The 24719-nt window shown below is 41.0% G+C and overlaps 2 protein-coding genes across 5 annotated transcripts; one reads left to right on the top strand and one right to left on the bottom strand.

Moving 5' to 3' along the window:
* The first annotated feature begins 3407 nt into the window (after window positions 1-3407).
* Window positions 3408-8177, top strand: LOC129726496 (DNA repair protein complementing XP-C cells homolog). The gene is made up of 5 exons (XM_055683283.1): window positions 3408-3803; window positions 3860-5264; window positions 6459-7505; window positions 7565-7733; window positions 7789-8177. Exons 1-5 carry the CDS (start codon window positions 3571-3573, stop codon window positions 8079-8081), a joined length of 3147 nt encoding a protein of 1048 aa, XP_055539258.1. The 5' UTR covers window positions 3408-3570; the 3' UTR covers window positions 8082-8177.
* Window positions 8162-20824, bottom strand: LOC129726495 (nucleoprotein TPR). Of its 4 annotated transcripts, none has more exons than XM_055683278.1 (9): window positions 20259-20824; window positions 18864-19933; window positions 14243-18808; window positions 13978-14172; window positions 12927-13762; window positions 9258-9706; window positions 8992-9200; window positions 8778-8928; window positions 8162-8712 (listed from the first exon to the last, which is right to left on the bottom strand). In XM_055683278.1, the coding sequence occupies exons 1-9, from the start codon at window positions 20503-20505 to the stop codon at window positions 8513-8515; spliced, it is 7923 nt and encodes a 2640-aa protein (XP_055539253.1). In that variant the 5' UTR covers window positions 20506-20824; the 3' UTR covers window positions 8162-8512. The 4 variants fall into 4 exon arrangements, with proteins under 4 accessions (XP_055539253.1, XP_055539254.1, XP_055539255.1 ...); XM_055683279.1 differs by having other exon boundaries at window positions 8992-9173; XM_055683280.1 differs by having other exon boundaries at window positions 12927-13729.
* Window positions 20825-24719: the final 3895 nt, after the last annotated feature.

Genomic DNA, 24719 nt, shown 5'->3' with positions numbered 1-24719 from the left:
CCGGGATATTTCTTCGTTTGGGCTTGCAACGCGGCGTCGAGGATCAAGCCCGCGAAGAGGTTGTATTCTTCAAGTGGTGGATGATGTTGAATCGACTCGACCGCTTTTGAAATCATTTTCTCGTATAACTTCCAATCGACATTCCGTGTGAGGTCATACGGAATGTCAATTGGTCGCATGCGAGTTGACCCGTTAGTAATTGAAATAAGAATAGGCAGATGGTCGCTACCGTGAGGATCGAGGATTACCTTCCATGTGCAATCCAACCGTAGCGACGTCGAACATAAGGATAGATCCAAAGCGCTTGGGCACGCTGGAGGTTTCGGGATACGTGTCATTTCACCATTGTTTAAAATAGTCATGTCGAAGTCATCGCAAAGGTTATAGATTAAAGAGGAGCGGTTATCATTGTAAGGGGAACCCCAAGCCACACCATGAGGGTTGAAGTCTTCCAAAATCAAACGTGGCGAGGGAAGAAGTTCTATTAAATCAAAGAGCAGCCGTTGCCCAACCTGTGCTCTGGGAGTAATATATTTTGAGGCAATACAAAGCTCTTTACCTTGTATTGTCATTTGACATGCGACAACTTCGATGCCTGGAATCGAGGGGAGGTTAATACGATAGAAAGAATAGCACTTTTTAATCCCTAAAAGTACTCCTCCATATGGGGTGTCTCGATCAAGGCGAATGATATTAAAATCATGGAAGGAAAGGGAAAATGCATCGCATTCGTTTTTATTTATCAAAACTTTAAACGAATCAATTTTTTGTAAAATACTTCTACAATTCCACTGTAAGACAGAGATAGAATCCTTCATATACGCTGTTGAATTAGGCATCGAAGGATACAATCGCTGCAAGGAGGGGCCATTGGGCAGTCAACTGCTTCAAAAATTATCTAACTGTTGGGAGGAATGCTGTAAGAAAAATTTTAATTGGATCGGGTACATGGAAATTTTCAAAAATCCAGTCCACAATGTCAGTAAATTTCACTAATCCAGAGTTTGTTTCATCAACTGGATGTGCAAAAGGAACAACTGGGGTTTTAGATGTTCCTGGCAGTGCTGGGACCTCCTTCTGGGACTTTAAATTTGCAAGCCCAGGAGGAGTTTGCTTCGGTTTTTCCTAGTCAGCCTATACACCAGAGAGACGCCGAGACACTCACCGTTAAGGCAGCTGTCAACATCAAAACGGGCGATCTGTATAATTTTGCATTGCCGTTATCCGTTTTGATGTTGACAGTTGCCTTAACGGTGAGTGTCTTGTCATTTCTCTAATGTATAGGTTCGCTAGTTTTTCCGCAGCACTGTTTGGTTTGTTCGTACTTTTCATTACACTTTGGGAAATCTTAGGACCTTTACGGGGAAGTTTAGGAGAAGAAACATTTTTCCTCTTCCTAGACTCCCCAGGATTGGCATAAGATGTTCCCGCTGGTGAATCGTCAGAATCGGTTTCATCAGAGGACAACAGATCAAAGGGGTTCGATGTTATGGTAGAAGTGGTCACGGTCTTCTTCAGCATCTCAGCGTAAGAACGCTTTGAACGCTCCTTAAGTGACCGCTTGATTTTATCTCTGCGCTGCATGTACACCGGGCATGTGGAGAGCTCATGCTGGTTTTCCCCACAGTGAATACATTTTTCAGCATTAACACTGCAAGAATCTTCCGCATGAGTCTCCCCACACTTGTTACATCGTGCTATTGCAGCAGTAGGCGGCTGTGTGGCCTAACTGCTTGCAATTGGTGCAGTTCATAACACGGGGTACATACAATCGCACAGGCAGACGAACCCGGTCGATCGAGACGTGGCTAGGGAGTGCAGATCCGGCAAACGTAACGCGAAACGAGTCTGACGGAGTGTACACTTTTGTGCCGCCGACGAGAGATGCAGACCGCAATTGCTTGCAGTCGAGCACCTTCACATCGAGACATGTGCTATTCTTGAAGCACCCTTTAGCACTTTGCAAAATACACTCGACGGACAGACCCGAATCGGTTATGACACCGTCGATCTCCACGTCTCGTGCGGGTATGTACACGCGATACTCGCGTGTGAAGAGCTCAGAGCAAGCGATAGCATTGGCCTGTGCCAGATCACTGACCACGACACGGAGCTTGCTAGGTCGGACCTTGGAAATTTCGGTCACGGCCTTGTACCCCTTCGTCAGGTCTTTAGAAATTTGCAGTATGTTTAATCGCTTTGAATTCACTCCTGCCTTTGGACGAAAATAAACAGTATAGCTGCCCTGTTGAGATCCGTATTTCGAGCAGTTTTGATTCGTGATTTGAAAATTGAAGGACAACGATAGAAAATTTTTGAAAATCACGTTTTACTTAGAAAATGCAGCTCTTTCAGATGATATAAAAAATAGGAGAAAGGCAAAACTTATAAAGCTAAACAACCTAATTTCTTATTTCGTGGTCAGTTCTTCAAATAATTGTTTCAAATAATGGTAAATTTCGAAAATATCACGCAATCAACGTTTAGTATACAAAAGTATTTTTTTACAAATATTTGTAGAGCAACATATCAAAAGGATCTATTTTCTTTGATCGATTTTTTGATCGAACGGTTTTTTTCAACCGTCACGGCTTATTTAACACGTTTCATGATATGTCCTTTACACCATTTGATAGCGGAGAATCTAATCTAGCTTTTTAAATAAAAACCACGTTGGGAATAGTTACTTTAGCTGAACTATTGAACAAATGAAAAGTCAATCAAGAAAATCGATGAAAGTAGATAGATCCTTTTGACATGTTGCTTTACATTTGATAGGAAACTTCGTTAACACTTAAATGCGCAATGTTGTTTTAAAACAACACTACTAAAAACGTTTTAAAATATATGTATTTTAGTATTTTTTAGAATTATAATTCATTAGAACAGCTCTCTAGACTCTAAAGAATAAAACTTAACAGCTGGAAGTACTGTATTTTAATGTTTTTTTTTAATTTTTGCTGTCAAAATCTCGGAAACGAAAAAAACATGGCGAGATTCCCGACTGGTGCTGATTGTCTTTGTAAATAAATTTTAAAATAAGGTTAGTGGTAAGTGAAAATGTCTGAATTATCAGTAATTATACTAACAAAAGGTCAATTTTACAGTTACTGTTAACAAAAGTAATTGTTTCGACTTTATTCTGCGATAAAGTCAGTGTTGTTTAAAAACAACATGGTAATATTTGCACATTAAAAAGTAAATCTTTCAATTTTTTTATGCATATTGGTTAGTTTTAGAGCAGTAAACCTGTTAAACAAAGATTTTATGTTTTCAGATGATTTTTGAATGTCGTGAGCATTCAAGGGTTAAGCAAGAGCGAACAAAGCACCGACGATAGCGCTCTCAACTGGGAAAATATAAGACACCTTTTCGCAGTTACTTTGATTAAAATCGTTCATCCAGAAACAAAAACATGTCACCGGTAAAATGTGTGTATTGTATAGGATGCTGTGTATGTTCCTATTAGTGAAAATAAATTGAGTAAAATTTGGCGGATAGATGAAATTTATCGAAAGGCAGAAAAAATAACTGTTGGCAAATCTATAGCTTCTGGTGAGAATCACTAATATGAGTGATGATTTGGGTAGTGATAGTGAAAAGGAGGAGGAAGATTTTTCCGCCAGTGAAGATGAATGGCTGCCAGTAAAGGCTAGTCGAAAATGTACAGCGTCTGGTCAGAAACGAGATCAATACGCAATGGATTATGAATCTTCCGATAGTGATTCTGACAGTGGGGATGAAAAGGATTTACCAGTATACAAAAATGTGAGAAAAAAGAATTGCGTGACTGAGGGACGCAGGTATTTATTTTGTTTGTACGCACTGCAAAACCATTGACCACATTCTAATGTTTTAGTAATATTCGTCCTTCAGTTAAAATGAAACTAACAAGTTCGGAACGAAAATCATTATATGAAAAATATCGTTCTAAAATTACTGACGCTAAAAACGTAAAACAACGGGATGGCGATTCTGAGAGTAGTGGAGATGAACACCTGGTGAATCCTGATCAATTAGATTTGAGTTCGGATTTCTTCAAAGCAGCCCCCTCAGATGCAGGACCATCGAAACAAGCGTGCCCAAGCTTTGATTGCAATGCCGGAATGCATCTCTCCGATTCCTCTGAAGGCGAGGGAGAAAATGGTAAACTGTCCGTCGATAGAAGCGCAGAAGCAAAACGGGATACGAATCGAAAGCTTATATCGAATATCAACAAAAATTCGACCAGCTTTGTGCAGTTTGAAGGTTTAAATGAATTTAATAGGATAGTGGAACAGGCCAAGGAACGAGCGTCATCATTCAATTTCATGCAAGCTGCGACGGATAATTCTACAGATATTGGTGTTTTGCTTGCGATGGGAGAACATCATCCCGAAGAAAAAAGGAAGAAATCTAAATCTAATTTTGAGAGGAATTCCGATTCTGATTGGGAAGAAGTTCTGTCTAGAGATGGTGCACAGAAACAAAGTGATGTTCAAGTCACGTTTAACTTAGAAACTTCGTCTGTAACACAGAAAAAGAAGCAATCAGCTGATATCGATATGGAAGCATGCATCAAACGAGTTATCAATCGCGAAAAGCGTGAGAATCAGATTGTGCTACATAAGGTTAATATCTTAATGGCAATAGGACATGGTAATTTTGTAAACGCTGCACTCAACAACACAAAACTACTGGCATTAGCGCTAACGATGATCCCTTCACAAAAATGCTACCCAAAAGATCGTACAAACCTAGCTTACTTTGAACAGATCCTAAAATTTTACCGCCAGATTGTAGATCTAAAAGATAAGCGTATGTACTGCCGCTTCAAGAAGCTTCCTTCGTTGGCGACTTCGCTCAGACTTCAAATGTTGACGAAAGCAGCGATATGCAAACGAGATTATATTCTTATTTTCATCATTTTGCTGCGGGCAATCGGTGTCCAGTGCCGGCTGGTGATGTCCCTAGTAGTGGCCCCGAGAAAACCACCTCAAAGTGAACTTTTTCAGCCTCCCAAAGCAACAGCAGCAAGTAGCTCGGGCTTGAAACAAAATTCGGAAAGGGTGTTAGGCGGTGTAAGGAAGGATGTCATTCCCAGTGACAAAGCCAAGAAGAAAAAAGAGGAACCGGAAGAAAAGTCCCGAGTGAAAAGCTCGAAGAGGAAACCAAATGAAACTGTCAGTGTTCCTCAGCTAGATGGAGGGGATGATATTCCAGTGAAAAAAACAAAACTGGAGGCCACGAAAAGAAAATTGGCTGATTCGAGCGCAATTTCGGAGGTATAAAATTTATTATTATTATCGCAGGTAAAAAATAAGTTAACGCAGCACAGTGCAACGTTCCATAGACGAAAATCAAAAAAGTGGATTTCTTACTGAACCTACTGAATTCTCTATGCTGGTATGTTTTATACATGTTTGAGACATACTGTAATGATATTATTAATTTCCCAAGTTCACTCATACGATAATGGCACGCATCTACTGTGCACTGGTTTCAACTATTCAAGTGACACGTTATTTTCAAAAAAATTTCTTTGTTTTCAAATTAATTTTTAATATACTCTATATCTTTACATGTTACAACCAAAACGGCAACGGTAGAGGCATGTAAACACTCTATTTCACATGTTACTATTTAGACATAACATAGCGCATTTGGAAGTTAAAGGCTTCTTAGTCATGCTTATTTATGCTTAGAGAAAAAAGACACTTTCGAATTAAAATCGATTGTCAAAAAAAGTACCCCAAAGTACCTCTATTTCACTTTTTCCTCTTATTTGGAATGTCCTTCAAACTTTGGAAGTGATTGCCATTGCTCAAGTTTGCTCTTTAAACCGAAATTCGCGTTTTCGAATGATGCCTCTGGAACCAGGAGTGAGCAATTTGTCGTACATCTGTCCCTTATTTTTATGTATAACACGTAATTTATGTGCAAAACACATGAGAGATTCCTGGATTAACAATGTCTAGATGTTTTGCAACAGTAAACCGTAAATAAACACAACTAAAAGAAAATTAAATAGAAATAATCATAAAAACTGAATGGGTTGGCGTTAAGGTCACTTTTTCATCGTCTAGAAATTATTTTAATATGCTTTTCAAGCCTTTTATCTCGAAATGGATAATATTTTTAGAAAATTATCTTTTTATGCTTCTGTACAAAAAAATGACGTTTGAGACATTTTTGCGATGACGTATTTGATATTCGTCAATTGTGCAAATAGTAGCTCTCATCGGTACTAAACAGCTTTCGTGTCACACCAATTGAAAAAAATACTAGAATGACTGTTTTGATTTTTGTCCCGCGTTCCCATACATTCAACGCACCTTGCGCAGTGTTGGTTCAGTCAGAAGTTTAGACGAGGGTGGTTGGAGCTAACAATCGAAAATCTAGAGAAACATCAAAGTTTAGAAAAATGTTTTTTCATCTCAATGTTACGTTTTTTTATAATAATTTTTTGTGTATTGCAGAAATTAGCAACCAATTCGATCGAAACGACGTTATTTTCGCCAAGAAAAACTCGCAAGCAACGTCAGAATGAAACCAAAAATTCTCAAAACGCTCAGGTCAAGCAATCGAGAGAAATACCGTCCCATTCATCGGCTACATCAATTGAAAAACATAACAGCAATAAATCAACAGAACCGAACGAACTGTTGAAGAGTAAAACGTCCTCTCAGAAGCCAAAACAGTGCAAGCCTAGCTCAACTCAAACGTCACAAAGCATGGCGAAAGACGGAACAATCAACGATATTAAAATTAAACCAGAATCGTCGTCTGTTTCTAAAACTAAATCAAGCTCCAGCAAGTCTTTCAAATCTACACCACCAGCCAACAAAATTGTCAAAATCGAATACGTAGATAAGCATATCAAGCGACGACTGGATCGTCGAGTATTATCCACCGATAACGAATGCAAATCGAACTCAATTCCGCTAAAATCGAAGTCCACCGTTAACGTGTGGATCGAGGTGTACGCTGAAGAAGAGGAACAGTGGATTCCCGTTGACGTGACCAGCGGCAAAGTACACTGCCTGGAGCACATTGTTAAAAACGCTAGCTCGCCCTTGGTTTACATACTGGCGTGGAACAACGACAGCACAATCAAAGACGTCACCACGCGGTACTGTTCGAACTATGCCACCAGCACGAAAAAGCTTCGCGTGGAACAAGACTGGCTGGATGAAACGTTGCGCAAATTCAAAGGCAAACGGTCTGCACGAGATATCGAAGAAGACCGCTGCCTTAATCAAGCGATGATGGAGCAACCACTGCCGACGGCCATTGGCGAATACAAGAATCATCCGCTGTATGCGCTGAAACGACATCTGCTCAAGTTTGAAGCCATCTATCCTCCTGAAGCACCAACATTGGGTTTTATTCGCGATGAACCCGTGTACGCAAGAGAGTGCGTTCATACGTTGCATTCGCGGGAAATTTGGCTCAAACAAGCAAGGACGGTGAAACTGTTCGAAACAGCTTATAAGGTGGTTAATGCACGGCCAAAATATGATCGGGTAATTATGAACTTAAATCAATATCAGTATGTTGTTTACCGGGACAGTAATCATTTCAGGCATCTGGCAAAATGCTAGCAGCGCAGCCGCTGGAATTATATGGGTACTGGCAAACGCAGGATTACGAGCCACCCACAGCAGAAGATGGTATTGTGCCGCGTAACGCGTACGGTAACGTTGAACTGTTCAAACCATGTATGCTTCCGAAGAAAACTGTTCACTTGCAGCGTAAGTACAAAATTTCATTTGATTTTCACAAAATGACACTAATATTATTCCTCAGTTCCTGGTCTCAATCGAATTTGCAAGAAGCTGGGAATCGATTGCGCACAAGCGGTTACAGGTTTTGATTTCCACGGTGGCAGCAGTCACCCGGTGTATGACGGGTTCGTGGTATGCGAAGAGTACAAAGACCTCGTCGTGGATGCCTGGTATCAAGAGCAGGAGGAAGATGAAAAGCGTGAGCGCGAAAAGTACGAAAAACGCGTTTATGGAAACTGGAAAAAACTTATCAAGGGCTTACTGATCCGCAGAAAGCTGCAAAATAAATATAACTTTGATAATTTGTCCGGTTGAGGCCGATACGATGGTCTAAAGCTGAATGTTGTTCTGTGTTTGTACTGTCATCGAGAATATACATGTTTAAATTCGAATAATTTCTTTGAAGGCATAGTATATTGTTTCAATAGTATGTGATTATCATTACATCTCTTTCCAAGCTTCAAGCAGAAAATTTTCGTAAATGTTTACACAGTCGGAGTGTCTAATACGGTAATACATAAAATACCTAAACTACCTAAAATAAGTAATTTAATTGATCCGAGATCAACAGCTCGCAAAGAAGTTACAAATGATTTTTGTACACAAGCAATCAAGTCGAACTTATGGAAAAAAATGTTATCGTCGAATAGGGTTGTAAATAATATTAACTTACGTGTACGGAAACCAATAGTTTTTGGAATAGAAAAATAATGCTCACAGGGTGCCAGCTAAATCTCTCTCGATTCCTACGGCCGATAGTGTGTATTGGAGCGTCGATTTCGCGTCGAGCGAGTATTACGACGCATAGGTGGGCTGGACTGTTGCTGTCCGTGATGAGAATGCTGTTGTTGTGTCGGTCCTTGATGATACATTCGGTTGGGACTTCCGATAGGGGAACGAGAATGATGCTGTAGCTGGGCAACTGAGGGTCCCGAACGATTGAGTGCTGAAATGATGGAAGAGAAAGCTTAATGTCCGTTGATTTCACTGCTGAGAAGAGCGGCTACTAACGTCTTCCTTCGTTCCATGTGATGTTTCGAGTTGTTGTGCTACCTCTCTGGCCGAAACGGCGACCACGCCTCGAAGATGCGCGCGGAACCGAACGGGATCGTGTGTTGCTACTTGGAGTCTCCAAACCGTCAGCTTCTCTGCCTTCGTCCATCTGTGGGCGGAAAACAACGGGTTATAATTCAATGAGTGAAGATAAGTTTGATTGGGAACTAACGGGATTTGCTGGTAAATGTTTCTCTCCTTCAGACGTAACGCCATCAGCAGATTCTGTGCTGCGATCACGCTCGTCTTCCATATCCAAATCCATATCGTCTTCATCTGTACGCTCACCGCTTCGTCCGCTTCCTGCTGCAGTGGCTTCCGAGCTAACACCCGATCGATCTAATATTGCTGATTCTGAAATGCCATACTCATCATCAACATCTAGAAGAAGATATTAACTTAGCAACATAGCTAATCATGTGAATTAAAAAAATTTACCTTCAGCGGCGGAAACGGTAATTTCCGGTACTTGGCCTTCGCGTTCACTTTCACACGGCGCGCTCGTTCCAACCCCAGACGGACCAGCTACCGGTTCATTGGCTAACTCGACATCGTTCACTGAGCTGCCACACGGAGCCAACTGTTCGCCACCCGCCTGTTCGGCTTCATTACCTTCGGTCACACCGGCCGAGGAGGATCCTCCGTGAATAACTGCGCGCTCGTGTTCGTTCGGTGATGTTTGCTGTGGTGTAGTGGGTACACTTCGACCCGTAGGTCTTACGTTTGCGCCCGATTCATCCAGCTGGGAAAGATCCATCCGGGTGTCGTCAATTCCCTCGGGAAGCAGCTGGGCACCTCCTGTCGTGGCAGTGCCGCGGGATGTTTCGACAAAGATGAACCGAGCGTTCGGAACCTGCGGGTGGGGCGAGCTGACCGCTTCGCTGAAACTTGAATCAAATAGTTGTGTTAGACTTCGGAACTACATGAATACAATGAAAGTTTAATTTACTATTTACTATGGCGTCATTCATAAATTATGTAAGGACTTCCTTCGAAATTTTCTCTTCTTACGTAAGATTCTCTTGAGTCCCCCTCTCCTCCTTCGTAAGCATTCGTAAGAAATTTGGATACCCCCCCTCTCCCCCTAACAATACAACAACAATATCGCACGCTAGCCTGGGGGCTAATGCGGTCTCGATCAACTAGATTAGTTGAGAGAATTCGTTATCGATATTGTTTTCGGCACATTTTGCATGTTTTAGGATAAGTACAACGATACACCGTGCCCCAGTGCTGAGTCGAGAAAATTTCCAGCTCGAAAAGTTCCTCGACCTGATCGGGAATCGAACCCGATATCACAACCGTGTGGAAGAGCTAGCCGACCGACATCGCTAACCACGGGGACCACCCTCTCCCCCTAAACCCTTACGTAATTTGTGAATGACCCCTATTGACATTTTTCCTTTACTGTAATTCGACACAGACTTCCGTTAGTTTGATTAATAATAGTGATGTTAAGCTTAAAACAGCTTGGGACTACCCCCTTAATCCTATTGTGCTTACCGATTACAAGATGATTAACCTCGAATATGTTCTTATGCTCTTTAAAAACAATGAAATACTTCAAAATGGCATCACATAAAATTGTTAGGTAAATTTCATCTGATTGTCATCAAATATTCAGTGTATCGAATAAAACAAGTAAACCAAGTTGAACCCCTATTTTTTTCAAATTGATTTTCGGATTAATTATCCTCAGCAAACTTTACAGAAGTTTTTTTTTTATACTGAATTCGACTTTAATGTATGACGTTAACTACATCATCGTGCAATAAATCGGGATAACTTTTCTAAAACGAGATGAATTTTATCCGTAATTCTAGAATACGGTTCGAAACTTGCATACGCCTGTATCTAGAAATAAAATTCTAAGGAAAAAAAACCCTAAAACAATGTGAAAAATCTGTAAATTTGAAAACTTGACATGTAATCTTATAGACCTAAAAGGCACACTAAAGTGGGCCAATGCTACACTCTTTTTAAAAAGTTTGGTTTTCGTATTTTGGCACTTTAAAATTAGGAGATTCGAACAAAAATTAACCATTTTTTTTAAACGGACTGTTTTTCTACGGGCAAGTTTTTGAAACTTGAAACCTGATCTGCCAATTCTCAATTAAAAGAGAACAATCTATGATAGAATTCATACATGTTCTGGGACCCTTTTCGGAAGAGCGATTACATACACACACATAAACGTTCCATCCGGTCAGTCACCAGTGTGCTACTAGTTGTTCGAGTTCACATTTCGAGAAAGCCTAACCGGTTAAGTACAACGAAACCGAAATTTTCAAAGCAAATGACTACACTCTCCTGACAGGCAAACCATATATGTGTGTATGCAACCATAATCGCTAACAATTAAATCAAAACCAGGGTTAGATTGCTTTCACAGTAATGATAGTTTATTTTATGATAGTTTTCTTTCTCGACCTAGGTGTTGTATTTTCCATGCTCAATACAATAAGTTGAACCGTTGCACAGTTTACAAATTTCTGTCTTGCATTTCGCAGAGGAATTTATTCATTTTTTATCCGTCCAAGATATTAGTAAGTCTTACGTTTCCTTTTTTTTGTATCTCCTCACTTGAGATGAGTGCTTACGCGATTCCATACAGCAATTCAACAGTTTCAATTTCACAAAAGTCGCAGCTTACCTAACTGTTTGTTTTATAATATCTTGCTCTCCTTGCTCGCATTTATTTGGACGAATTACACACAAAATCGGTATATAAACGCGAAAACTTTTTTCTTAGCTGCAGTGGTATGAGTTGGTAGTATTTCAACAATTCAGCGATTCGCTAGCCACGTTAGGACTGCGCGCATAAAGGAGACAATTGGGGGGTTTGCATTCTACACATACAGTTAGCTTAACACATTATGGTCAAAATACATATACCGTTTGCCTGTACTAGGGTGTAGTGTCATTTTATTTCGAGCATCATAAACCGGAACATGGAAAACGTTCTGCCGAAATAGACGATTGTATAACGGACACGCGAGTTGATTACTGCTTGCATTATACAAGCGATTATGGTTAGTGGTACATAGTGCTATCAAATTTTGCTTATGAATGAGAGTAATTATTAAAAACTATAAGTTTTCTTCATGGTTCGACTTTACGCGATAAACAGCGCCGGGGGCGATATGTGCCCTGTTGGTGGTGATGCCACGCGATGCACTACAGCCGGCTGATTTACGTCCTTGACGGGGGAGGAAAGGAAAATAAATGAATCAGCTTCGTAAATTCAAATTGAAAATAACACGCGCCACTTTCTTTGCTAATATTAAAAAAATTAGGACTCGGACTACTTCCTGCCAAAGCAGTTTAATAGCCCAATCAAAGAAAAGTTTAGACTACTCAGACTACACTAACTTGAAATAGGTACGCGCGGAATTGCAATTTATTATTTCGTTGCGTTCACTATTCCAAAAACTTTACGTGATTGATGTTAGTTTGTACTTAAATGACCTGAATTTGGTCCTTATTGAAAAAGACGAGCGGAGTGGCGTTTTATTCGTCTAAATGTTGGTATCGCAGATAGCGAGTCGGTTGGATTTTGGACGAGTAACTCGTCTGTCACTAATACAATATTTTGCTCTCCTCGTCAGTGACTGCGGGCGAGGCGAGTTACCTGCCACGTCCTCTGCAATATGGGCCATAAACGCTACGCTCATACGACATTCGTATGAATTTCAAACGAAATCCTTTTGAATATATTTCATAAGTATTTCGTATGGCATTTGAACAATTTATTTCCTCACTATAAAGGGAAGGGAAAACTTAATCGAGGATTGTTGCAAACAGGCATAGATGTTAAATTCCAAAGTGGTATGAGCAAGACAAAAAAAGGCTAACAAATATAAAATTATTACTTCAACAGCAACATTAAAGTTTGTAAATTCCATGATGCGCCTAAAGCAAAAGTTAGTCACAACTAGTGAAATTAAGAATATGTAGTGTAGTCTGTACGATTTGTTCGAAGACGAAACAATAAATAATAATAAATCATTGCCAGAATAAACTTTCAATATTTGCGTCAGACTGAGATAAAATGATAGGCACACAGCGTGTACTTTCATAAATATTCTACAAAAAAAAAAATCTTACCCATCGGTTCGTCGCGGTACATATAGGGTTGGTGTGCTGGGAACGATGCGATCATCGGCACTTTCGTCATAATTTTGCTGCATCAACATAAGCTGCTGCTGCTGTTGGCGAGCGAGTGGATTAACCTGCCGTCGGCTTTGTGACGGTGAAGCAGCCATGGCCTGAGAAGTGGCCGACGAGGCAGCAGCAGCCGTCGCCGAAGACGACGACGTGGAAGATGACGTTGTGGAAGCTGAGGTTGATGCAGCGGCCGTAGCAGCCGTCGACGTGGCGGAAGAAGTAGAAGGACCCGACGGTTCACCACTTCCACTGGTAATGCTTTGAATTTGCTGAACTTCATTCGAGTTCGGCTGGTTACCACTTTCGCTCGGTTGTCCATCCGAGGACGTCGTCGGGCCTGCATTGCTACTTTGACCAACACTCGTGCTGGACGTTTCAACGTCTGGTGCCACTTGGGCACTCGAAGTCGTAGATGATGTTCCAGACTGATTAGGAACTTCGTTGTCATCATCCACATCAACCTCATTGTTCGCCGATTGGACGTTATCTTCATCAATATCAGGGCCTTCACCTTCGTCGTAATTCCCCGCAATTTCCGGCTCGTCCTGTTCGTACGCTTCTTCCGCCTCGTAGCCTTCAAATGGGCCATCGTCTGCTTCCGCGTTGCCTTCATCAGCTGTTCCATCGTCCGCCATACCTTCTTCGTCCTCCTCGGAGTCCACAACGATTATATCGTCCTCTTGGTCTCGTTGTGAAGATGTCGGCACCTGATATTCAACATCTAAACCGGACTCACTGATGCCCTGCAAAGGCGAAATCTTTTCAGAAATTCGGCGCTATATTTCGAAACAGAAATAAATTGGTTTTTTAGTGTGCACAGTATTATACTTTAAATTTAAATTTTGATTAATGATGAAGCTTTCAGAACTATAATTTATTAGAAATCAACAAAAAGATTGTGGTTCAAATAAACAACCAATCTTTTCTCAGTATACATACAGTACATACACTTTTGAGAAAAAGGAAGCCGAAAAAAAACAATATTTTATACCTGGAATGTTTCACCCTGCATACGCGTACGTTTATTGACCGGAGCCGATTTCTCACTCAGTTGCTCCACGGTGTCGGTAGAACTGTCCCCTTCAACATCGCGAGGACGCTTGTGACCAGCGTTGCCTTGGGAAGTAGTCACAGTATTGCTTGAGGTTGAAGCCTGATGATGGCTGCTTAGTGATAACTGCTGTGCCTGTAGAAAACAAAATCGTAATATATACTCAGACACTACTGAACATCAACAATGCTAATCATGTACTTACATTTGAAGACGATCCGCTAGTGCTGGGAGCAGGATTTTGCTGTTCCTGGACCGATTGCTGTAGCTGGGGCGATGATTGTGCCACCTGGGTAGAAGTGCTGCCGGTCTGAGCCGGTGATCCTTCGATGTGCGGAGAAACAAGCGCGACCGCTTGTGACGAAAGTTGTTGACCACCGGAAACGTGCATCTGAGAGGGGCCCGGTTCGTTGGGTTGCTGAGCAGGTAGACTTTCATTCTCTTGCAGTGAACTACTTTCGGCCGTAGAGGACGAAGTAGAAGCTGTTCCCATCGGTGGCACAGCGGCAACGGCAACATTAGCTGAGCTAGTGGCTGGCATGTAATCCGTGTGAGAACTGGTTGGCGATGAGGACATTGATTCGTTTGAATTGTTATTGCTGCCGGTGGTGTGTACTTGCTGCTGCGGTGGAACTAACGCTGTAACACTAGTGCCCGTATTCGAGGAGGACGATGAGGACGACGAAGAACCTTGTACGATAGCAACGTTATTTGAGGTCTGACTGGTAGGCAAAACGGCAGCCGTGCGGCTACTGGCTTGAACCGACATGGGACGAATACTGGCCAATGGTGTTTCACTACCACGACGCGGTGTTACTGTAGCTGATTGTTGAGCACTACTTGGACCGGGGATGGGTTTAACGTTAGCTGTACGGGGACTTTCGGTTGAAGTTTTCTCCGATGATCCTGATGCGCTAGTTGATGGTTTAGAAACCTGTTGCAATCCTAATTGACGAGTCAACTGGTTCAGCCTCATGGTAAGCTGTTCATTTTCTCGTGTCAATCGCGTGATGGCATCCGCCTTTTCCTTGTCTTGATCTGCATTTTCCTTGGTGATCCTTGAAATGCGACCTTCGTATTGTGATTTCAGTAACTCGTTTTCATCGCGAACATGTTCAAGCGATTGAATTTGTGCCTTGGCGTTGTTCAGCTCGCGAGTTACATTATTTTTCATCTCTGTCAAACTAAGTATCCGGTGTTTTACATCTTTTAGAATATCTTGGTTACGCTCAGCCTTTTCGAGTTTACCCTTAAGGGTATCATTTTCCTTTTTAAGGTTTTCAATCTCCTCCTGTGAAGATGTGATCTGCGATTTTAGTTCAGTCACATTGTTTTCAGTAATCTTATTCGACTCATTACTACTTCCTTCTCCAGCTGTTTCCGCAGCGCCTGCTTCTGTTGCAGGTTTGCCGTCTTCGCTTTCTTTCTCCTCCACAGTCTTCTTCAGACCGAAATAGTAATCTTTGTACCGTTTGGCAATCTTCCTTATTTGTTGTTCCTTATTTTTGGCATCAGTCAACTGCTCTTCCTTATTGGCCAGTTCTTCTGTTAGATTTTTCATATCCTCATCCCTCTTGGAGAGGGTAGACTTCACCTCACCAATCTCTACCGTCATTTTAGCACCAGCTTGACGCAAAACGTCCAACTCGTCAGCGTATTTCTTGTTTTGCTCATTCGCGCTAGCCAACTGCTTAGTGAGGTTTGTCACTTCCGTGTCTAATTTTCCCTTCTCAATCCTGATTGAATTCAGCTCTTCATTTGACTTTTTAAGTAGTTCTTTTTCATTGGTCAGCATTTTAGCTAGATTCTCACGTTCGGTCTGCAGTCGTTTCCAATCTTCAGGACTAGTTTTATTCGAACGTTCAATTAATAAATTAGCACGTTGTCTCCAACGTGTTGCTTCCAAACGCAGCGTCGAATTTTCGCTAGTAGCAGACTCTATTTTCACGCTTAACTCTCGAACTTTCTCCTGCAGCGGGAAAAGTTCATCCTCAGCTTTCAGCAAACGCTCGGACAAATCCTTAATCTTTTTATTCAAACCGTCTCGTTCCTCTCGTAAGCTACGATTGCTGTCGGTTATTGCATTCAACGTCTCCAACTTCCTCAGAATCTCTTCATGCTTGGCAGTTGTTACCACTCCAGTCTCTGACTTCTCCCGTTCGGCACTAAGTTCTGCCTGTGCATCTTCCAGCTTTTTCTGGAACATCATCAACTCTGATCGCACTCGCACATTTTCCGAACGTAAAATATCAAACTGCGCTACTGCTATATCCTTCTCTTTTCGCAAATATTTAATTATTTGCAGAAGCTGATCAACCGATCGTTTCTCCTCATCAGTAACCGAGCGATTCAGAATGGAACTGTCTTCATTGATGGTTGTACTATCGTTCATTGAATCATCAATTTTTTCTGCCTTCTCCTTCGTCTGCTCCAAGGCTTGTGCTGCCGTTATGGACAATTTGGTGCTGAGGCTTTGAATCTGATCATGCAAGGCAGCATTCTGAGAATTCAAGTCGGTTAAGCGTTCCTCCAGCTGATCGATTTCCTTCTTCATTATTTCCTCTCGATTATTCCAGCATTCTTCACTTGTTTTGACACGTTCTATCGCCTGGTCGCGAGCTTGTTTGAGATCATCAAACTGGAGTTTCGTTTTTTGAACTTCTTCCTTCAAGTTAGCAAGCTGCTGAATATCAGAGGAATGTTGGACCATTTCGTTAGCGTACTTTTGTTCAGCCAGCTGAAGCTGTTCCATTAGCGAGTTGTTTTTCTCACGCAAGTCACGTAAATCTCGATTGTTGTCACTGATTTTCTCGAGAGCATCTTTCAGCTCCAATTGAGCCTTATGCAGCTCGGAATCACTGTCAGTGGAAGAGGTCAGCTGTTCGCCTGTTTTCTTCAGCGAAATTTCCGTTCGTAGCTCTTCGACTTGAGCTTTAAGATTTGATTCGCTCTTCCTAAGTGTGCCCAGTTCTGCTTCGGATTGTGTCTTGTAGGTGTTGTACAGCTCACTGAGGTCCTTCAGTTCTTTCTCGGAGGATTCAGACATGTTGCAGTATTGTTTGACATGTTCCTTAGCGGTAGCTAGCTCCTTGCGCAACGATTCGACTTCAATATCCGCTTCTTTTAATTTCTGCTCTAATTCACGAATTTTCTTATGGGCCTGCGTTACAGGATTGTCTTCATCATTCGGCGAAAGAGTTTCCTGCAGTTTCCTACTGAGGTCGTCGATTTTTCTAGACTTAATTTCAAGCTCATCACGAGCATTCTTCAGTTCAGCTTGAACAGTTTCGGCGATAGCTGTTTCCTCTTCCATACGTTGTTTAGCAGTCTGCATTTGACGTTCCAAGTGAGTAGTAAGTTCGCGGAAACGATCCTGTTCCTCTTGCAGACGACGCCGCAACGCGGAACACTCCCGTGAAGTTTCATCTAATCGAGTTTCAAGACGGATACGTCCTTCCGCTTCCGATCGTTCCATGGTAACTTTAATCATTTCAAGATTGTTCAGCAGTAAATTTTGATTTTGCCGTTCTCGATTGAGAATTTCACGCTCGGTCTGGAGACGCGATTCAGCGTCTTTCAAAATACGACACTCATGCTTCAAGTTCTCGACTTGAACTTCGGCTCGTGCTAGCTTCGATTGTGCACTCATTGTTTCGTCCTTCAAGAACATGATGGTAGCTTCTTGTTTTGAAATTGTTGTTTCGTAGTTTTTGTTTCGCTCTTCCAGGGTTGAAATTTGCTTCTTATAAGTGGCTACATTCTTCTGTTGAATCTTGATCTGTTCGTTGTTGTATTCAACTGTAGCAGCCAATTTTATGTTCTTCGAGGACAGCTCCCGTAGTTCAGTACGCATGGCATCAAATTGCTCGTTCATCATCTTGTCGTTAGTTAGCTTTTCTTTCCGATAATTATCGTATTCCTCTTTCAGTGTCGTCAGCATTTGTTGAGTCTGTTTTACTTTGTTCTCCAATTCGGAAATCTTCTTCTCTTTTTCGGCAACTGCTTCACTGGAAATCGCACTAACTGTAGACGCACTTGGCAATTCTTCATCCATTGCAGCGTCTGCTGTATCTCCGGACACCGACCCGTTCAAGCTAGCACCTATATTGCCCTTTCCGCCAACAGCATTGTAACTGCGCATCGCATCGTGATACATCTTCTTGTATCGGTCGCGCTGCTGTATGCACTGCTGCATCATTTGCGTTTGGTATTCCTGCGTTTCCTGCATCTCTTGCAGTCGTTTGTTATAGGAAGCGATTTTTGCCTCGAACGTTGCTTGACTCATTGCATTCTGAGCAATTTCCAACTCTTCAAGCTTCGCACTGAAGTCTCGCACCACAAGGAGCAATTTGACGTTGTTCTCTTGTAATTCCCGAATATCATTAAACGTTACCAACTTCTTTGTGATCACCTCATTGGCGCTCATATCCGAAGAAATTGACTGATCTGCCTCCGAAGCGTAGCCGCCACGCATTTGCTCTATTTCCCGCAAAAGGTGACAAATTTGACGACTCAAATCTCCTCGCTCTAGCTTGAATTTCTTATTCTCGCTGTCCAAGAATCGAACCTTGTCTTGCACAGAACCCAACTCGGACCGAACCTCGGCGTTTTCTTCGATCAGTTTATTAAGCTGTAGGCTCATTTCTTCGTTGGCATCCTTCAAGTTCTGATATTCATTTTGCTGACGTGTTAGTTCCGGTGCGCGTTCTTCCAGCTCTTGTACAATATTCTTTATCTGCAATTGCAGTTTGCTGTTTTCCTTCTTCTCAACCTGAAACGAGTAAAAATTATGGTAATGTAGCAACTTAAAATAAACTTCAACAAACCTGCAAATCTTCAGCCGTTTTGACATACAATGTGTACAACTCCGTAAGGGTCATTCCAGATTTTATCAAACGGCTGGTAGCCGCCGCCGAAGGTGCCAACTTTTCTACGGCATGTTCCAAACTTTCCTCCTGTGCAAGTTTCAAAAGTTCATTTGCATTCTTTAACTCATCCTTCAATTGTTGAATGGTTTGCTCTTTCGACTCTAGTTCTTTCTCGTGCTTGAGACTTTGAGCTTTTTGTTGGGTTTCCAATTTTCCATATGCATCACTAGCTTCGTTTAGTAACTTCTTCAATTCGGACACCGCTGCTCCCAGTTCTTCGGTTTGCTTCTTGTTATCCTCGCAGTCTTCCTGATATAGCTCACACAATTTTGTCTGTGATTGTAGCTCTTTTCGATAATGGTCCATCATCTTCCTTGTCTCTTCGTTTTGCTGAAGTAGTTTTGTTGTTAGATCTTCCGCTTTTTCACTAAGCTCTTGATTTTGTTCGTTCAAGTGAGCAATTTGTGCTGTTGCGATTTTCAATTCTTCAGTCTTTTCTGCAAGTTTAGCTTCCGTTGTTAAAGCCTTGAAGTTCTGCTCACGACGAACATTTTGCAGATCTTGCAAAGCTCGATTCAAATCTTCAGATAACTTTTGGATGTGGATGTCTCGCATGGACAGTTCCTTATCCATTCTTTTCTCTTTAAAGTCCAAGGAGAACTCCTTGCTCTGAATTTCCTCCAGCTTTGCCAGAGCTTCACATTTTGTCACATTGGCCGCCTTCAATTTTTGTTCCAGCCCAATGACGTCCGCTTGCAGCCGCTCAACTTCTAGCGTTTTGCGCTCTACAGCATTCAATAGCGTATCTCTCTCGTTAACAGCTTCGTTGCGCTCCCGCCTGAAGCGTGCCGTGCTGGCGTCATTTTGACGGACCTTCTCATTAGCCTGTGTTAATTCCTGCTTTGCATCTTCCAATTCTAGCCGGAGCTCTTTAACACTTTGCTGCGAGAATTGAAACTTTGAAGACTCGTCCTGATATTTCAGCGTTAACTCTTCGATCCTCGTTTCGTAGCCACCTTTGAGTTGCTCTGAAAACACAATAAACACTCGTTACACCGAAAAAATAAATGGTCACACGCACAATAACCGCTTGAATCGAAACAACAACAAATTTCGCGTTCCGGCGTTTTCCAGAGCGATGAACAAAAACAATATTGCTAGCGGAGCTCTGTTGGCGTTTTGGAGAACTAATCAAAGTGTTCGAATTCACTCGTGACAGACAAGTGAATTTCGCATACAAAAAAGCAAAAAAAATGTCTCGTTTTCAATCATGGCTGGCTGTGCCTATTACGCTGATAAAGTATTATATCCCTTTGTTGAAATGATTTCGTAATGTATTAACCTAATGCTTACCAACATTTGTTTTTGCCGTCTCGCAGAGAGCTTTCGCCGTTAGGAACTCCTCTAGTTTCTGCTCATAGTGGGTTTCAATTTTTTTCACCGTCTCGGGCGCTATCACATCCAGTTCTGCAGCAGACAAAACCGATCGTAAAATACCTCCCGGATCTGGCAATTTCTCGGGCGTTACTGAATCTGATTGATCGACTGTTGCGTTTACGGCAGAAACTGCCGCTGGTTCAGCGATTTCATCTACTTCCATTGCCTTTTGCGCACTCGATCACTCACAAAATCAAAGATTCTCAAAAACGCTGGCCAGACAAAAAAATGTGGCGTTCTTCCTCTAGCCCCTGAAGCCGTGTCTGTATGCGTGGATTCGAAACTAGTGAAATCTAGGTAACACTGCACTACAAAGCACCAGCGTAGTAAATTCTCTCTACAGAAAACATTGAATTAGTAATCTGCTTGAATAATTTTAACAACTAGCACTTTTTTTCAACGAAACCTATGCAGACAACGCACTAAGAACTTTGAGACAATGTCGGCGTTTTGCGAATGATGGCTGCCGCAAAAATTTTCAGGACCCGCTCTAAAAAAGCATGTCAGAATGAACTTTCGACAGGATTCACGACTGCAGGGTTGTCGCCAAGCATTCAGGGTTGCATAATGGTTAATTTCTCTACATACTAGGGTTTATTGATAAAGTACGTGAAAAGTACACACATAAACAGACTCATACCACATTAGGGAACCTGTATATTAGAGAAATGACCAGACACTCACCGTTAAGGCAACGGTCAACATCAAAACGGATAACGGTAATGCAAAATTATACATCTCGCCCGTTTTGATGTTGACAGTTGCCTTAACGGTGAGTGTCTCGGTGTCTCTATGGTGTATAGGCTGACTATACCACATACATAAGACATACGTAACATTCAAGAAGAAATCTTCCAAAAAAGGTGGTACAAAATGAACTACTCGAACGGTACCACACTCTGAATAAAATCACTGTTTGAGTTGTTTTTGGAAGCAGTGTACCTGCGCAGCCCTGCATTATTCTCGTTCCTACTCGAAAAATGCTGCATTGATCTTGTATATAACTTTTTGACAGTTCCTTATGGGATTTTATTTGGGACTCGATAAAACCGAGAAAAAGAAAATTCATTTTGTTCATTATCTGTTGAGCAGTTAGACAGGACAAGGTACGGAGTACTATGGGGCAATGTTTAGCAGAAAAAAACGCCAGTGTTACGTATGTCTTATGTATGTGCTTATACGATCAACTGTAATGAATGAGGTTGTTCAGCTACACACTTAGTTTCTTTTACCGAACTCAGCAAACTTTTTACTGAGTTTTCAACAGCTGAGCCATCAGTAATCTGTTCGGTTCATTTGCTTGACGAGCGTTCGGTATTTTTTTATTGTGGCTGAAACGTCAAATAAAGAAGATAGTTCAGCAAAAATTTACAAAGCGTCCATCAAAAGTTGCTGCATGAGTCGGCATATACAAAGCTGATGATTCGTCACAAATTTACAAGTGTTCCGCAAAATGCAATGTAAGCTTTTTCCCGGTTATAATAATATAGATAAATATGAATGTAACTATTCCTATAGCTGCTATCGCAACCGATGACTAATTTTATACAGGTATTTCGGATTGTTCAGACCATTATACTGATGTTTCATGCACATTCTACTAAAACTAGATACGTTTTATATCATGGCGAATATAAACTTTTTATTGAAGACTTCATGTGAATTAATCTACTGTGGTGGTAAATTTAAAAGCGCGATACCGCTTTTAGAGTTTTTTGTCCAAATGGCTCGTAGAACACTTTAAATAACACAGCCACGAAACTTTTCTGAAAATCTCAAAATGGCAGACTTCTGATGTGCGATTCTGTTATGACAGATGCAGAAAAATTACCGAACAGTATAGTAAAATAAACAAAAGTTCAGTAAAACAAATAGAGATTACTCAGCAACATCTGGATAAGTGCTGATAGATCGTTAAATATTTACTGGACTATAAAAAAGTGCAAAAAATATTCTAGTTTACTGAAGAGGTCAGCAATGTTTTTTGCTGAACTCGTCAAGTGAGTTTTATTGAACAGTATTTCGGCGAAAAAGTTAACCGACATCAGTAATTTTTCAGGAAATTACAGAATGATCAGTAAAATTTCAAGTTTACTGAACGCGACCGTAATAAAAATTACCGAACAATCAAGGCGGAAATAAGTGTGTATATCAGTTTTTTATATTATCTGAAAGATCTGCATATTCTAAGCAAAACGTGATTTACAAAAATTTTCTATCGTTGCCCTTCGGGCACGAAAACTGCTCGAAATGGCTACTGTCATTCAAGCGATTTAGTGACTTTTATTTTTCCTTTAAAAAACGTAGGACAATGATAAAAAATTTTCGAAAATTTCGTTTTGCTCGGAAAAATACACTCATTCAGCTGATATAAAAATAGTAGGAGGGTGGTATTCAAGACACGACCGCATGTCGTTGAGTACCGTATTCTTATACCCCGTTCACACTACACCGCATATCACCTGATATCAGGCGATTCGTGCTATTTTTGCTACTTTCATCCCGCACATGTTGACAATTGCATATGAGAGTTCGCGTTAGTGCGAGCCAACTCGCTGACATCTCTATTCTAATCCCATTGCTCTTGTTGTCTTGTTTTAGCTTTGACCTGTTTTTGTTTTCTTCTTTTTCCAATGACCAAAGCAAATGTCAAATCATATCAGCTCACTCTAATGTGAACGCTCGAGGTGACATCCGATATCATCTGGCGATATCAGGTGATATCCGGCGTAGTCTGAACTGAACAAGGCATTATATTCCATTAAAACAAATAGTAGAGGGAATTGCAACGCTTCTTTTACAAAACTTCGAGGCACCAAAAGGTGCCAGTTGCCGATTATTTTTGTTTACTGGTTAGTCCGTCCAGAATTCCAGCCATTTTAGTATTTTGCAGTAGCCATGTACTACTAACAGCCACCAGCATTACGGGTGAAACCGGCACGAAATGACCGGTACTATTTTGTCTCTCCTCCTTTCAGCTGCTAACACCTAGCATCCGTATGTAACCGGTACGGTTTAGTAATGAAACTGATGGGGTGAAATGTTCGAACGGTACCTTTTATACCAAGGCTTCGTCAGTTAGTTAGAAAGAAGGAGCGGCTAAGTAGATGATGAAATGGCAAGGAACGTAAATAAGCATCGGAAAGAGAAAGTGAAAACAATAACAACAAAGTCAGATCGATTGTATCCGTTAGTGTCGACTGTGCTTGGGAAGAGAGGTAGTGATTGGCTGTGCGGTATGATTTAGACAATCGATACTAATTACCAATTTTTCAATAGTGTATCTCAAACAATAGTTTGTTTTTGTTACATAAATTTAACCGTAAAAGAATTACTACGATTGATGTCAAAACCTCGAAAACCTGATCATAAATGACTGAAAAATAAGCGATCAAAACCTGACCACTTTTCCCTGGTTTTCCCTGGTTGAAGACCAGCTGGGAGCTAGAGCTGTGATGTATTTATTGTGCATATAGAGAAAAATCGGAAGCGACGAGTCGCGCGTCTGACAAGGATTTTCCAGCGAATTTCGTAGTATTTGAATATAATGTAGTCAACAACATAAAATGTCAACATAAAATGTCCCGAAATATGCGACTGTAATATTTACAAAAAGTTTTGATTGTTTTCTAGTCGCAAAACTTTGTCAATTTAAACAAAGAACATTAAAACTGCATTGTACTGTGCGAGGAATAATCATACAAAATGACATCGCTAGAAATCTTCACGTCGCTGGACTCATCAGCGAATTGCAGAGTAGTGCTGCAGCGACAATAAAAATGACTTCAGTAATATTTACAAAATGAACTTGAAACTTATTGCAAATTTTCTCTTAAATTAATTTACACCTTCAAATGTGGAATGGTTTTTAAATTTGACTTCAACTCCGTGTCTCAGAACGTACTGAATTATCTTTCCCTTCAGTAATAACACAACAGCACAACACACGAACAGCTTTTATTATCTGCATAAAAATTAAGTTATCGTATAATCAAATCTTAAAAATTATCAAGCCCCTATTATGACAAGCAAATGTATTATTGAAAATGGTCAATCCCTGTTGAAGCGCAAATTTCGATTGATGGTCGTCAAATTTTCAATGTGAAAACACCTGTGTTGTTTCAAAAATGCCTTAATCTCCTCTGTCGGGGTAGCATACAGATGCGATCAACATTATATCCGATATGAAATTGAATAACAGTCCTTATAAGGCTTTAAACAAATCATTGAAGATATATTTTCTCGTTTTGCGCTGGAATTAAAAGTAAAATGTTATTTTAATCTGCATGCACATTGACTGTTGAAACTTGTTTGCGTTGTATAGTGTTTGTTTCATTCCTGTTCAGTGATGTATGTGCTAACTAAAATTCGGTAGCA

The sequence above is a fragment of the Wyeomyia smithii genome, chromosome 3, assembly GCF_029784165.1.
Source record: "Wyeomyia smithii strain HCP4-BCI-WySm-NY-G18 chromosome 3, ASM2978416v1, whole genome shotgun sequence".
NCBI lineage: Eukaryota > Metazoa > Arthropoda > Insecta > Diptera > Culicidae > Wyeomyia > Wyeomyia smithii.
The sequence above is the reverse complement of the archived record's forward strand: the minus strand, read 5'-3'. Positions and strand labels throughout refer to the sequence as shown.